At 51.4% G+C, this 13,739-nt stretch overlaps 1 protein-coding gene across 11 annotated transcripts in view; it reads right to left on the bottom strand.

Moving 5' to 3' along the window:
* PTPRU (protein tyrosine phosphatase receptor type U) overlaps positions 1–13,739 on the bottom strand; it is a 298,799-nt gene that overhangs the window by 16,222 nt on the left and 268,838 nt on the right. For all 11 annotated transcript variants that reach the window (XM_043532241.1, XM_043532242.1, XM_043532243.1 and 8 more), the window contains 2 exons: positions 8,662–8,802; positions 880–1,005 (listed from right to left, as the gene is read on the bottom strand). In XM_043532241.1, coding sequence (XP_043388176.1) covers positions 880–1,005; positions 8,662–8,802 — 267 coding nt within the window. The remainder of the gene's footprint in view (positions 1–879; positions 1,006–8,661; positions 8,803–13,739) is intronic.

The raw sequence follows: 13,739 nt of genomic DNA, 5'->3' as shown, positions 1-13,739 counted from the left end.
CAGCTTGCAGTGAACTATATGTTCATGTCGATCAACCCTTAGTGTAAATGAGAATCAGACCCTTTGGGTCTGGGATTCTGGCCTGAGTCCAGCTCTGGTACTGCAAAAATAGCCTGTTGTGGTCACTGTGAATCCCCCAGAGCTGGCCACATGCAGAGAGAAGCTCCTAATCCAGTGCAGCATGGGAATGAAAGTTCCTCCCTTCCTGGTTAAGGGTCTGATGCAGCTCCCTTTGAAACAAATGGGCGTTTGGCCAGGAGTGGGACTGGCTTCTAAGTTTGATTCCAGTCTGCAGCCCACCTCTGTTTGAGCAGAACAGCTGCAAGGAGATAGACACTCCAGAAGGCGTTGGCTGGTCTTCATGAGGGACACTTTGTCAACAGGAGTGGGCTGGAGGGTCAGGGGGTGCTTATGTAACTATCAGGGTAACTTGGGAGAAGTCTCGTGGCAGGATGCCACGCCACCAGCTAAGGGATCATTTAACCCAGTATTCAAGTGAAATTAACCAACTACATAAGGCTGCTCTCTGGGGAGTTAGGGGTGGGGTAATCCTAAGGGCAGCATTTCTGGGGTTGGATGTCCACATGGCATCTGGATTTGCCTTCTCCTCCTCTTTTTTGTGCTCTTGAAAACACAGTGAATGTCCTCACACAGCTGGTAAAGCTGGGTTGACTCCAGCATTCAGCTGGTGCAGTCTCTGCAGTCACTCAGGAGCCACATGAGTTCCCTCCCCTGCTGCAGGGTACAGCCTGGAGCTCCTGGCTGAGCGACCATCTTGGAAAGGTGAATATCTTCAGATCAGCTAACACCCACCTCCCACTCCCACCCCCACACAATACAGCACCCTGGCATGACAACCAGATGCGCCCCCCTCCTCACCCGTGTGATGTTCTGCACCCGGAAGAGGCGAGCAACGAAATCCTCATCGGCTGATCGGGAAACATACTCCACTTCTATCGGCCCGTACTGCTGGAGCCCTGGCTCAGGCCAGTACTGTAAACAGGGCTACAGAGAGAGGAGAGAGAAACAACTGTATGTGACATGCAGGCATGCGCGGCAGAGGGCATCACGCAGGGACATGGGGCACCATGTGGGGGTGTGGGACAGAGGGCGCTGCATAGGGACATGGGGCTCTGGCATGTGACCTGGGGACACAGTGCAAGTTCCCCAGGCAGGAAGGAATGACACCGGGCACTGGGTGGGGGACACGGCACAAGGGTGCTTAGCACAGGGCACATGAGAAAGACCACGGCGTGCAAACACTGCCCATGCTATCCACAGCACATTGCTGGATGGAGCTGACCTTTCTATACTGACAGGTCAAAGGTCAGAACCTGCCCTCAGTTACACCCACGTGGTCCTCTCCAGATGTCAGCTGAGCAGAAGCCTGTGAGGGGTGGGGTCACCCAGCGCTGACCGGTGCCAGATGGAGCAAGGTTAGTCCCGTATCTGGTCCCACCTCGGGGTGGTGGGGCTGATCTGGCACTTCACTGGCTTCGGTGGAAGTATGGGCAGGAGGACAGGAGGGCCAGGCCCTGAGCGATGACCATGTGTCATTTTGGATTTTATCTCCCTGAAACCAAAGGGAGCTTTGCCGTGGACTGTATTAGGGCTGACTCCAGGTATCTGCCGCTCGTGTAGACACACCTGAGCTGGCTTTGACCTAGCGAGCATGAGTACTGGAGCAGCGAAGCTGAATCATCACAGGCTGCCTGAAAGCCTGGGTATGAGCTTGGGCGGCTAGCCTGGGCTGCCCCAGCTTCCCTATTGTTCCTCGAGCTCGCGAGCTCTAAGCTAGCGCCGGTATCTCTCCATGTGCTGCAGCCACAGCTCTGACCGCAACGTAGACATCAGATAAAACCCTTCCCAGATCCTTGGCCACCCTCTTCAGTGCTGCACCTCCTCCCACGATGTGGAAAAGCAGATCTCGGCTCAGAAACCACCACAATGGCCAGGCAGGGCAGATGTTCTGGGGGGGACTGACTGCTGGCAAGGCCGCTTGGCATTGTTCTCTCTCACGCTCAGGAGCGCACTTGATGTATTGCTCAATCCGAGGGTTGTGGATGCTATTGTTTTCACACCACGTCAGCCGGGAAGCCGGCATCAATACAAAATATACGATGTTTGTCACTGCACTTTAAAAGAACATTTAGTATTTCAGGCCGGCCGACGGCCTGGGCCTAACTGCATGGCAAATGTATTTGAGAAATAATTGGTTATTAATAGGGGCTATCAATCTCCGTGATCTCTAGACATAGAGCTATAATTTGGATATTAAAACTTCCTTCGGCAAGACATAGTTCAAGAGAAGGATTTACCCTCTAAGTCACCTCTCAAAGCTGCCGGCTGTAAAGGCTGATTTATTAGCTGTTGGTCTTAAACTGGTAAACATATAAAAGCCGGCTACACATTATCACATGGACACTGCTGAAGGACGACCGTCCCGAGAGATGGCAGAGGGGCGTAAGGAAGGAATATGGCAGGTAGAATGCACCAGGGGAAGGTACACGCTGCAACCTGGCCCTGCACACTCTGGAGTCTGGGCTGAACCTTGCTCAAAGGGAAGGGGACAATATGGGAGAGCTGTTGGCAATGCAGGGCTGAAATGGGGAGCAAAGGGGGGGGGGGGAGGGAGGGAGAAGGGGAAGTGAGGGAGTCGGCAATGCAGCAGGTGCAATGGGCAACCCCAGTGATGCTGCGGGGCAGGGCTCAGCCAGGGAGTGGGGCACAAGCAAGCAGGGAAGCCCCATGACGCAGCGAAGGGCTGAAATGAGGAACAAAGCACAGGGGGAGACGTATGGGCGCCTGCAGGGCTGAGCTAGGGACTTGTGCCCAAGGGAGCCATGAGATGCTGGGAATGAAGCAAAGGGAGGAGATGGGGAAACAGAAATTCTGTCCCCACTCCTGACCCAGTCCCTCCCTAACGCCATGCCTGGAATTGCTCTGGCTTTGGAACAGAGTGGCATTACGGACTATGACTGCAGAAGCCAGGCCTTGATGGGATGGTGGAGGAGGGATTAACTCCGTAATATGTCAGTGTCTTTAGAGGGCCAGATTTTGAAACGTGCGCTCACATTTCCCCCATAATGCGTGTGCGCACGTGTAAATGCAATTGCACGTGCAAAATACACCGTTGTGCACACAAGTCCCTGTCCTCAGCCACAGGCAGACATTTTTGCAGGCACTAATGTCTACAAATCTTCCCTGCTGTATGCTGACCCCTGTAGGTGAGAAAAGAAGACTGAGTGGGGACAGGGATCAATTGTTCTTCAGGTCCAGTGAAGGCAGGACAAGAATTAATGGGCTCAAAGTGCAGCCAGGGAGATTTAGGTTAGATAACAGGAAAAACTTTCTAACTAGAAGGGGAGTTAAGCTCTGGACCAGGCTTCTCAGGGGGTTGTGGAGTCCTAGTCATTGGAGGTTTTTAAGAACAGACTGGACAAACCACATGTCAGGGATGGTCTAGGTCCAGGGGTCTCCAAACTTTTTGAATTGCGCGCCCCCACGGCCAGCTCTAGGGAAGCAAAAAAAACCTCAGAAGAGCGAGGAGAGCCGAGCTGCCGCCGAAGACGGAGCGAGGGGAGCCGAGCTGCCGCCGGCGTGCCTCCGAAGACGGAGCGAGGGGAGCCGAGCTGCCGCCGGCGTGCCTCCGAAGACGGAGCGAGGGGAGCTGAGCTGCCGCCGGCGTGCCGCCGAAGACGGAGCGAGGGGAGCCGAGCTGCCGCCGGCGTGCCCCCGAAGACGGAGCGAGGGGAGCCGAGCTGCCGCCGGCGTGCCCCTGAAGACGGAGCGAGGGGAGCCGAGCTGCCGCCGGCGTGCCTCCGAAGACGGAGCGAGGGGAGCCGAGCTGCCGCCGGCGTGCCGCCGAAGACGGAGCGAGGGGAGCCGAGCTGCCGCCGGCGTGCCGCCGAAGACGGAGCGAGGGGAGCCGAGCTGCCGCCGGCGTGCCGCCGAAGACGGAGCGAGGGGAGCCGAGCTGCCGCCGGCGTGCCGCCGAAGAATCAAAGGTCCAGGAGTGGTGCTGCCGTCGTGCCGGTGGCACTCCTCGTGCTGTGCACCCCCACAGATGGTCTTGCGCACGCCCTGGGGTGCGCGCACCCCGCTTTGGAGACCACTAGTCTAGGAGGTTAAATTGGTCCTGACTCAGAGCAGGGGGCTGGACTTGACAACTGCTCAAGGTCCTTTCCAGCCCAGCATTTCTGATTCTAAGTACATTTTGCTACTGCTCTGAGATCTTAGATAGATAGAACCCTAAGACCAATATGTAAATCCATGGAGTGCCCACACGTGGAATAATTGGTGCAAAAGACACATTAGAATTGGGAAAAGTACAGAGCAAGAAGAATATTTAAGGGTCTGGAACAGCTTCCGTTGAGGAGAGATTAAAAAGGCTGGGACTGTTCAGCTTGGCAAAGAGACGACTAAGGGGGGATGTGACCGAGGTCTATAAAACCGTGACTGGGGTAGAGAGAGTGGATAAAGGAAATGTTGTTATTTACCCCTTCTCATAACACAAGGACCAGGGGTCACCCAATGAAATTAATAGGCAGCAGGTTTAAAACAAACATATGGAAATATTTCTTCACACAACACACAGTCAACCTGTGGAACTCATTGCCAGGGGATGTTGTGGAGGCCAAAAGCATAACTGGGTTCAAAAAAGAATTAGAGAAGTTCTTGGAGGATAGGTCCATCAACGGCTGTTAGCCAAGATGGTCAGGGACACAACCCCATGCTCTGGGTATCCCTAAGCATGTGACTGCCAGAAACTGGGAGTAGATGACAGGAGATGGATCACTTGACAATTGCCCTCTGAAGCATCTGGCACTGGCCACTGTCAGAAGACAGATACTGGAATAGATGGACCATTGGTCTGATCCACTATGGCCGTTGCAAGGGCTCAATCCTGCAATGTGCCAAGTGTCTGCAGCTCAGAGAAAACCGTGGGTGGCAGCAAGGGGCAGGGCACTGGATCAGGAGACCTGGGTTCTATCCCAGGCTCTGCCACTGACCTCCTGGGTGACCTTGGGAAAGTCACTTCCCCCCTTTCTGTGCCTCAGTTTCCCCATCTGTAAAATGGAGATATGATACTCACCCACCTTTGTAAAGCATTTCAAGGTTCAGAAATGAAAAGTGCTCTATCAGAGCCAAGTATTAGCATTAGTAGTGCTGAGATTAACCTCTCTGTCACCCCGCCTCCTCTCCAACAGGGAGATTCAGAGCAGGCTGAAGAATGGGGCTAGCCAGAACATTTGATTTCCTAGATGTGAGAACTCCCTCACCCCTCCCCTTCTGGTACAGGATCGCTCCCTGCAGTCTGTTCTGCAGTGCACTGTTCCTCCAGTACTCAAAGGTCCTAAGAGTGATGGAATCCCCAACCCGTAGGAAACTAGATCGCAAATTCTTTGGGGAAGGGACCAGCTTTTTGTTCACACAGCACCTAACACCTGGGCCATCACTGGGGCTCCGAGGTGCTACTGCACTACAAACAATTAATAATATTTCACCACAATTCCCCTTCCTTAGAAAACTAACCCAGCTTCAGAGATTCTCCTGCCAGGATCAACCTTGGTGTTCATAGAATCATAGAATATCAGGGTTGGAAGGGACCTCAGGAGGTCATCTAGTCCAACCCCCTGCTCAAAGCAGGACCAATCCCCAACTAAATCATCCCTGCCAGGGCTTTGTGTTCTACTTCTGCTTAATTTCAGGTCATATTAACGTCACTCCACAAGGACCGTGTGGATGCAGTGCCCCTCTTCAGAGAAAAAATAGGAACATTGTATACTATAGAATACATAATATATAGCTATATATAAGAGAGAGAAAGAGAGAGAGAGAGAGAGAGATGATTAGCTATAGAGATAGAGATAGATTATCGACCTATTGACCTATAAATATTTTACCTGCCTATTTAGCTCAGCGCAAGTGTCACACAAAGGAAAGTAGAACTTCATTTGGGGCCATTTACTCCATTCATCTGCCTATTTCCTGTGAACATTACAACTGCAGTTTTGGGTCATTTACATTAAGTGTCTGATTTCAACTCATAAAACAATCCGGTTAATGAAGTCTTCTCCAGACATTCATTAAGAGTCTATAATGCTAATTTTATGTAAAAATCCCGTTAGTTTCCTCATCGAATTAACATTACAGACCTGTAATGGGCTCTTAAATCTGCTCTGGTCTCGGCAGGAATGTTCTAGGAATCCCTGTAGAGGTTGGTACACCGGGAGAGGCCTGGAATGGTTCAAATGCTGCTTTCTATCCCAAGGGTACTATTTGGTCCCCTCTCTAAGGTGCATATGTAATGGATAGCAAGTCCCACCTGGCATGGCAAATTCATAATGTTAAACCCACGGGAAGGTCGCTATTAGAGAGTATCGATTTAAAAAGCAACATTTGCAGCCCTCAAAAGTCCTTGGAAGAACTACAGGGGTGCGTAGGGATTGGAATGCGACCTCCTCTGGGGTGGCACAGCTGGCTGACAACGCACAGGAACACCACGCAACAGCTGAGGGTAGGGAATGAAGAAGAAAGCCATATCTCATCATAGGAGAAGGGTGGTCTTGTGTGTAATGCTTTAGAATGGATGTCAGCACTCAGCTAATTTCCCAGCTTTGCCACAGACCACTGAATCTCTCTGTGCTTTAGTGCCCGATCTATAAAATGAGGATAAATGCAGTTCCTTTCTTGTACCCTTCACCTTGTCTGTTCAGCTTGTGTGCTCTTCAGGTGCCTTACCATGTGTGTGTGCCCTGCCTAAAACAACAAGGCCCTGATCTTGGCTGGGGTGCTGTAATACCAATCGTAGAAACATAGAATATCAGAGTTGGAAGGGACCTCAGGAAGTCATCTAGTCCAACCCCCTGCTCAAAGCAGGACCGATCCCCGACTAAATCATCCCAGCCAGGGCTTTGTCAAGCCTGACCTTAAAAACTTCTAGGGAAGGAGATTCCACCATCTCCCTAGTTAACGCATTCCAGTGTTTCACCACCCTCGTCGTGAAAAAGTTTTTCCTAATATCCAACCTAAATCTCCCCCACTGCAACTTGAGACTATTACTCCTTGTTCTGTCATCTGCTACCACTGAGAACAGTCTAGAGCCATCCTCTTTGGAACCCCCTTTCAGGTAGCTGAAAGCAGCTATCAAATCCCCTCTCATTCTTCTCTTCTGCAGACTAAACATCCCCAGTTCCCTCAGCCTCTCCTCATAAGTCATGTGTTCCAGTCCCCTAATCATTTTTGTTGCCCTCCGCTGGACTCTTTCCAATTTTTCCACATCCTTCTTGTAGTGTGGGGCCCAAAACTGGACACAGTACTCCAGATGAGGCCTCACCAATGTCGAATAGAGGGGAACGATCACGTCCCTCGATCTGCTGGCAATGCCCCTACTTATACATCCCAAAATGCCATTGGCCTTCTTGGCAACAAGGGCACACTGTTGACTCATAGCCAGCTTCTCGTCCACTGTAACCCCTAGGTCCTTTTCTGCAGAACTGCTGCCGAGCCATTCGGTCCCTAGTCTGTAACGGTGCATTGGATTCTTCCGTCCTAAGTGCAGGACCCTGCACTTGTCCTTGTTAAACCTCATCAGATTTCTTTTGGCCCAATCCTCTAATTTGTCTAGGTCCCTCTGTATTCTATCCCTACCCTCCAGCGTATCTACCACTCCTCCCAGTTTAGTGTCATCTGCAAACTTGCTGAGGGTGCAATCCACACCATCCTCCAGATCATTTATGAAGATATTGAACAAAACCGGCCCCAGGACCGACCCCTTGGGCACTCCACTTGATACCAGCTGCCAACCAGACATGGAGCCATTGATCACTACCCGTTGAGCCCGACAATCTAGCCAGCTTTCTATCCACCTTATAGTCCATTCATCCAGCCCATATTTCTTTAACTTGCTGGCAAGAATACTGTGGGAGACCGTGGCAAAAGCTTTGCTAAAGTCAAGGAACAACACGTCCACTGCTTTCCCTTCATCCACAGAGCCAGTTATCTCGTCATAGAAGGCAATTAGATTAGTCAGGCATGACTTGCCCTTGGTGAATCCATGCTGACTGTTCCTGATCACTTTCCTCTCCTCTAAGTGCTTCAGAATTGATTCCTTGAGGACCTGCTCCATGATTTTTCCAGGGACTGAGGTGAGGCTAACTGGCCTGTAGTTCCCAGGATCCTCCTTCTTCCCTTTTTAAAAGATGGGCACTACATTACCCCATGTAATACGACGGCTAAGGAAGTGCCAGATTCCCCATCCCCCCAGGCTGATTCACTGAGGAGAGCTGCTTGCTGCTATACCCAGCTCATGGGTTTAGGCTTTAGCTTCCCTATGCTGTGTGCTGCATAGGGAAGCTGACCAGCTAGCTCTATGCAGCAGGTAGAGTGTTGCAGAAAGCATCAGATTTTGGATAGGCTGGGCCCAGGGCGGCAGGCTAAAGGCCTGCATTTGGGAGCTATTGGTCCTAGATGTAATCCTCGCTAGTGACCCACTGTGGGGCAGGGGAAGGTTACACCAACAATAACAACTAACACCGTAGTGGTGTTTCGGTGGGAGGAATGCAATGACCCAGGCCCACAGAAACCCAGACTCGGCGCCAGGAGAAGCGCCGCAAGGGTCAGCAGCAGGGCCAGGGGGCGCGCGTCAGTGCCACTCACCCAGGCGGAGTTGGACTGGTTGAGCTGGTTGAGCATGACGATGGAGGTGCAGCCGTAGTCGTACACCAGTCTCCAGAAATCTGTGATGGTGTTCTGCAGAGGGTGCAGGGTGACGACGAAGGCCGCGTTCTTGGTGTAGCTCTGAAGGGGAGCAAGCACAGAGTGGAGAGGACCAGTGAGCTCCTTAAAGCAACACAGCCGTCCAGAGCACAGTAGGGGTGGGAGTGGAAGTAACAGGCCCCCTCCCCCAAAGAGCTAAAGGGGAAGGATGGTTTGGTGGCTAAGGCTCTGGACTGAGACACCAGAGATCAGTCCCCAGCTCTACTGCAAGCTCCTTGCACCTCCCAGACTAAACCTCGTGCCGAGATCTGTCGCAGGAAAGCCCTGGCAAAGAATAATGCCGTCTCAAAGGCCCGATCCTCTGATTCAGTTCACTGATGGGACCCTACTGACCGCAGTGGGCATCGGACAAGGCCTTAAACCCCCCGTGCAGTAAACAGTGCAGTGTGCTGCATAGGGAAGCCGAACAGCTCGCTCAGTGCAGCAGGTAGCGTGATGCAGAGCGCATCGGTTTTTGGACAGGGCTGCAAAATCCAGGCCCTGTGAGGCAGGCTGCGGAAGGAGAATGGAGGAAATGTTCCAACTGTGCCTTTTGCCCTGCAGTATCAGTAGGAAAAGAAAAACAAGCCCATTGGATCCTTGTGACAACCTGAGAACTCCCTAGCCCTGATTCCCCCCTTTGCCTACACTGGTGTAAATCAGGAGTAGCTCCATGGAAGCCAAGGGAGCTACACAGTGTGAAACTGGTGCAAGGAAGAAGAGAATGAGACCCACTGGACTCCAGTTGGGCTTGTCTGAAACAACTGCTCAGGGGACCAAGAAAACTCAGCAACGTAACAGAGCAGGGTGTTCTCATAAAGTGGAGCAGAGCTGTACTCAAAGGCCTGACTCTGATCTCACCTACATCTGGTCTGCATTGCTTTAACGCCACTGACTTCAATGGAGCCACTCCTGATTTATACTGGAGCGTGGGAGAGCAGAATCAGGACCGAAAGGTTTGCACATATTGGAAGGTGGTCTCTGACGACAGAAGGTTGCCCAATCAGGATGGCTTCTTGTACAGGTAAATCAGAAAATGGGGCCAGACCCTCAGTTGATATCAATCAGGAGGCTCTATGGACTTCAGTGGAGCTGTGCTGATTTACACCACCAGCTGGGGATCTGGCCCAAGGACCTGTTTTCTCTGCTTTGTCAAGCTTCTGCTCAGCACTTTAGGGGCAGCTGGGAACCTGACTCTCAGGGCAGATCTGAGCCCTGGCAAGGGTTGTTCACATCCGCTGGCGATACTCCCAAGGGACTGCTGGCAGCTGGACATAGCGAAGTGCGGCACACGATGGATGCCACTCTCCCTTGCACCTGCCTGCCCAGACACACACACACATCTTACAAGGATCATGTGAAAGTGTTGGGGGTGGTGCAGGAGCTGGGCAGGGTGGCTCTGTGCCAGCCGGGAGCTCTGCCAGCCCAGGGGCATTCTCAGTGACCAGCTCCACTTTCGGGCCCCTTCACACCACGTATGGGGCAACACAGGGGCATGAACGCACTGAAGAACCAGGAGTGAGGAGCCTGATTCAGATCTCCTTCATGCTGGTGTAAATCAGGAGTAACACCCACTACGTTAACAGTGGGACACAAGTGCAAGCGACATGAGGAGGAGGCCCAAGATACCCATGGCTCTTGTCCTATTTCGGGGTTTGGCCCCGGCAAGCCGAATGGTTTAAAAATGTGTCTTTACGTTATCTCAGCACTTTGACATCCCTTGGGGGGAGACGACACACTTTTCACCCTCAGATCTCTCAAACATAGAGCTTTATCCACCTTGCTGCAGTGGGGCGGAGATCACCTCTAATCCAAGCACAAGACCAAGAAATGTCAGCCCAGTGGATTTTTTTTTCCCAGAAAGTTACATGCTCCACGTAAGAGGGGCGCAGAACAAAAGTGCCTCTCAGTTTTGTTCCCCCGAGGCGGTAATCTCTCTGGGGGTGGAGGGAAGCTTAGAGGCAAGACACCTCTGTGGCTTTGCTACTTGCAAACATTTTCTTAGGGCGAAAAAAAGACAGCATGAAAGACCCCTCTCCAAAGGAAACTGCTCTGCTTGTTAACACTTTAAAAGCAGCAAGTGCTTTTAGGGGCACCTGAAGAGAGAGAGGACAGACAGTGGAGTGTTTGCTGGTTCTCCACCCCCACTAAAGGACTCTTGAAACAACACTCGGCGTACAAGTGACAAATTCTCTGCGCTCACAGAACATCTTTGTGCCTTCGGATTTCTCCTTGAGCCTTGTTTTTCCAGGCAATCTCCCTGCCCCCCACCCCCAGGGGATTTGGACTTGATTAACGTCAGCTGCCTTAAGCCCCGGGTGAGTTTTCAAAAACGGAGGGAGGAGATAATAATTTCAGAAATGGACCTTTGGTCTGAAACAGCTTTCTTAAAATGAGTCCTTTTAAACCACTGTTTCTCAAACCCGACCCAAAAGGGGGTTGCAAGACTCTTGTTGGCGGGTGTTGGGAGTGGCGGCAGCTGCTGGCCAGATGTCCAACTCCGCAGGCAGCACTGCTGCCAGCAGCAGCATAGAAATAACGGTGGCATGGTATGGGGCGGGGGGTTGTCACTTTTTGGGGGGTTGTTACAGCCTGAAATGTTTTCAAAGGGAGTTCCAGCAAAAAAAGTTTGAGAAGCCCTGCTCTAAAAAATAGAAAAGCAAACCAAAGGCCCACAACCAGACACAGAGAGAAAGAGAGCATGGAGCCTGTAGGGAAAGGAAATCATTGTGCAAATTCCCGCCTACTGTCCTCTGACTGCAAGTCACTAGCCTGATTACACCTATAGCAAAAGCTGGGGGATCCCAGAAACCAGGAGCTGTGTAGGGCAGAAGGGAAGAGGTTTCAGCTAATGACCGCGTCATACATTTCCACAGTGCCCAAGGATTCCATACTGTGTAAACAAGTCGGAGTCTTTCACCTGCTGCTGGCATGGAGCCATTTAACTGGGCACAGAAACGCTAAAAACGACACTTTCTGCTTCTAGGCCTTTTCTGTGCCTACCCAAGCGTGCGGCTAATTCCACTAAAGTCAATGGGATGACTCATGCTTAAAGTTAAGTACATGCTTAAGCACCTTGTTGGATCAGGGCTATCTAGCTCCATCCAGGGTACTGCTTAGCTTCAAGGATGATGCAATATGCAGCTTTTTCATTCTAGTTCACACCAGTCTAAATCCAACCTAGGCTGGTAGCGGCTGAGAGCTGGGACCGTTTGAAGACTGTGGCTCAGCAGAGTGGAGGAAACAGTATCCAAATGAATGAAAACTCAGGAGTGCCTTGTGGTTAAGGCTGAATTTCACCACTAATAATGAGTGTAAATATGAGATTAGCTGTTATGGGGCTGAGACAGGATAAACCTCATGACAGTAGTTACCGGGCATCTGGTAGAGATGCGTGGAGAAAGTCATTCTGTTTTGTGGAGGATTTTGATATTTCGAGAGCTGGTTACCATTGTGATACAGAGTGAAAACCAAACATTTTTAAATTCTCCATGAAGGGGAATGAAGCTGTGGATCTTGGGAGCCCTGGGGTTCCTGATGTCAGGACAGTCCGCCTGGCTGGCTGCCCCAGAGTGCAGACCCTGGAAGGTTTCTTGGGCTGGTTGCCATGGGAACTCAGTTGAAACTGAAATGTTTCAAGTTCAATTAATCATGAAATTCTGATGAAAAATGTGTCCCACTGGGATTTTTCTGGCCACCTCTAATATTTAAGGAATCTTGTTAAATGCTAATATAGCCCCAGATCCTCAGCTGGGATAAAAATCACCACAGCTTCATGGAAGACAATAGATTTGGGGGTCATGGTGGACAATCAGCTGAACATGAGTTCCCAGGGTGACGCTGTGGCCAAAAGAGCTAGGGTACTCCTGAGATGGATAAACAGTGAAATCTCGAATAAGAGCATAGAGCTTATTTTGCCTCTGGGTTTGGCACTGGTGCGACCGTTGCAAGAATCCTGTGTCTGGTTCTGTTGCCCACAATTCAAGAAGGACGTTGATAAATTGGAGAGCATTCAGAGAAGAGCCATGAGAATGATTAAAGGGTTGGAAAACCTGCCTTATGGTGATAGACTCAAGAAACTCAATCTATTTAGCGTAACAAAGAGAAGGCTAAGGGATGACTTGATTATAGTCTTTAAGTACCTACACGGAGAAGAAATATTTAATAATGGGCTCTTCAATCTAGCAGAGAAAGGTCTAACACGATCCAACAGCTGGAAGTTGAAGCAAGACAAATTCAGCCTGGAAATAAGGCATACGTTTTTAACAGTGAGGGTAATTAACCATTGCAACAATTCACCAAGGGTTGTGATGGATTCTTGACAATTTTTAAATCAAGGTTGGATGTTTTTCTAAAACAGTGGCCCCCAAACTTTTTATTTGTCCCCCCCCTTACCAGTAATGGAATCTATCTGTGCCCCCCAGGAGCCACCGTTGGGAGCCAGGGACCTGGGGCCAGGAGCCAAGCAATGCCCAGGGCCGCAGCTGAGGGCTGAGCCATGCCGGGACCAGAGGCTGGGAGTGGAGCCGTGGTCAGGGCTGGGAGCCAGGGACCCAGGCTGGGGCCAGAGTGGAGCTAGGGGCAGAGCGGGGCTGGGTGGCGCTCCCTCCCCACTCCCCGTGGGGGCTGGCCCAGTCCCCACCACGCCCCCTGACCACGCCCCCCTGAACGTTCCTCCATGCCCTCCCAGGGGGGTGCGCCCCACAGTTTGAGGACCACTGTTGTAAAATCTCTGCTCTAGGGACTTTGGGGGGGAAGTTCTTTGGCCTGGATGATCACAACAGTCCCTTCTGGCCTTGGAATCCATGAATCTCTGCCTGAGGGTCAGAACAGGCGCAATCACGGCTCTCCTCTCCCACAACTGCCAACAGCTTTCTCATTTCTTGTCGGCGTCGTGATCTAAATAACAGCAACATGCCCCGAATGCGTCTCTCTCAAGATGCAAGCTCCTCTTTCTGCCTCCTTGAAGGAGCCTTAAC

Source organism: Chelonia mydas, chromosome 19, assembly GCF_015237465.2.
Source record: "Chelonia mydas isolate rCheMyd1 chromosome 19, rCheMyd1.pri.v2, whole genome shotgun sequence".
In the NCBI taxonomy this organism is placed as follows: Eukaryota; Metazoa; Chordata; order Testudines; family Cheloniidae; genus Chelonia; species Chelonia mydas.
Note: the sequence above shows the minus strand (reverse complement) of the source record. Positions and strands in the feature narration are given on the sequence as shown.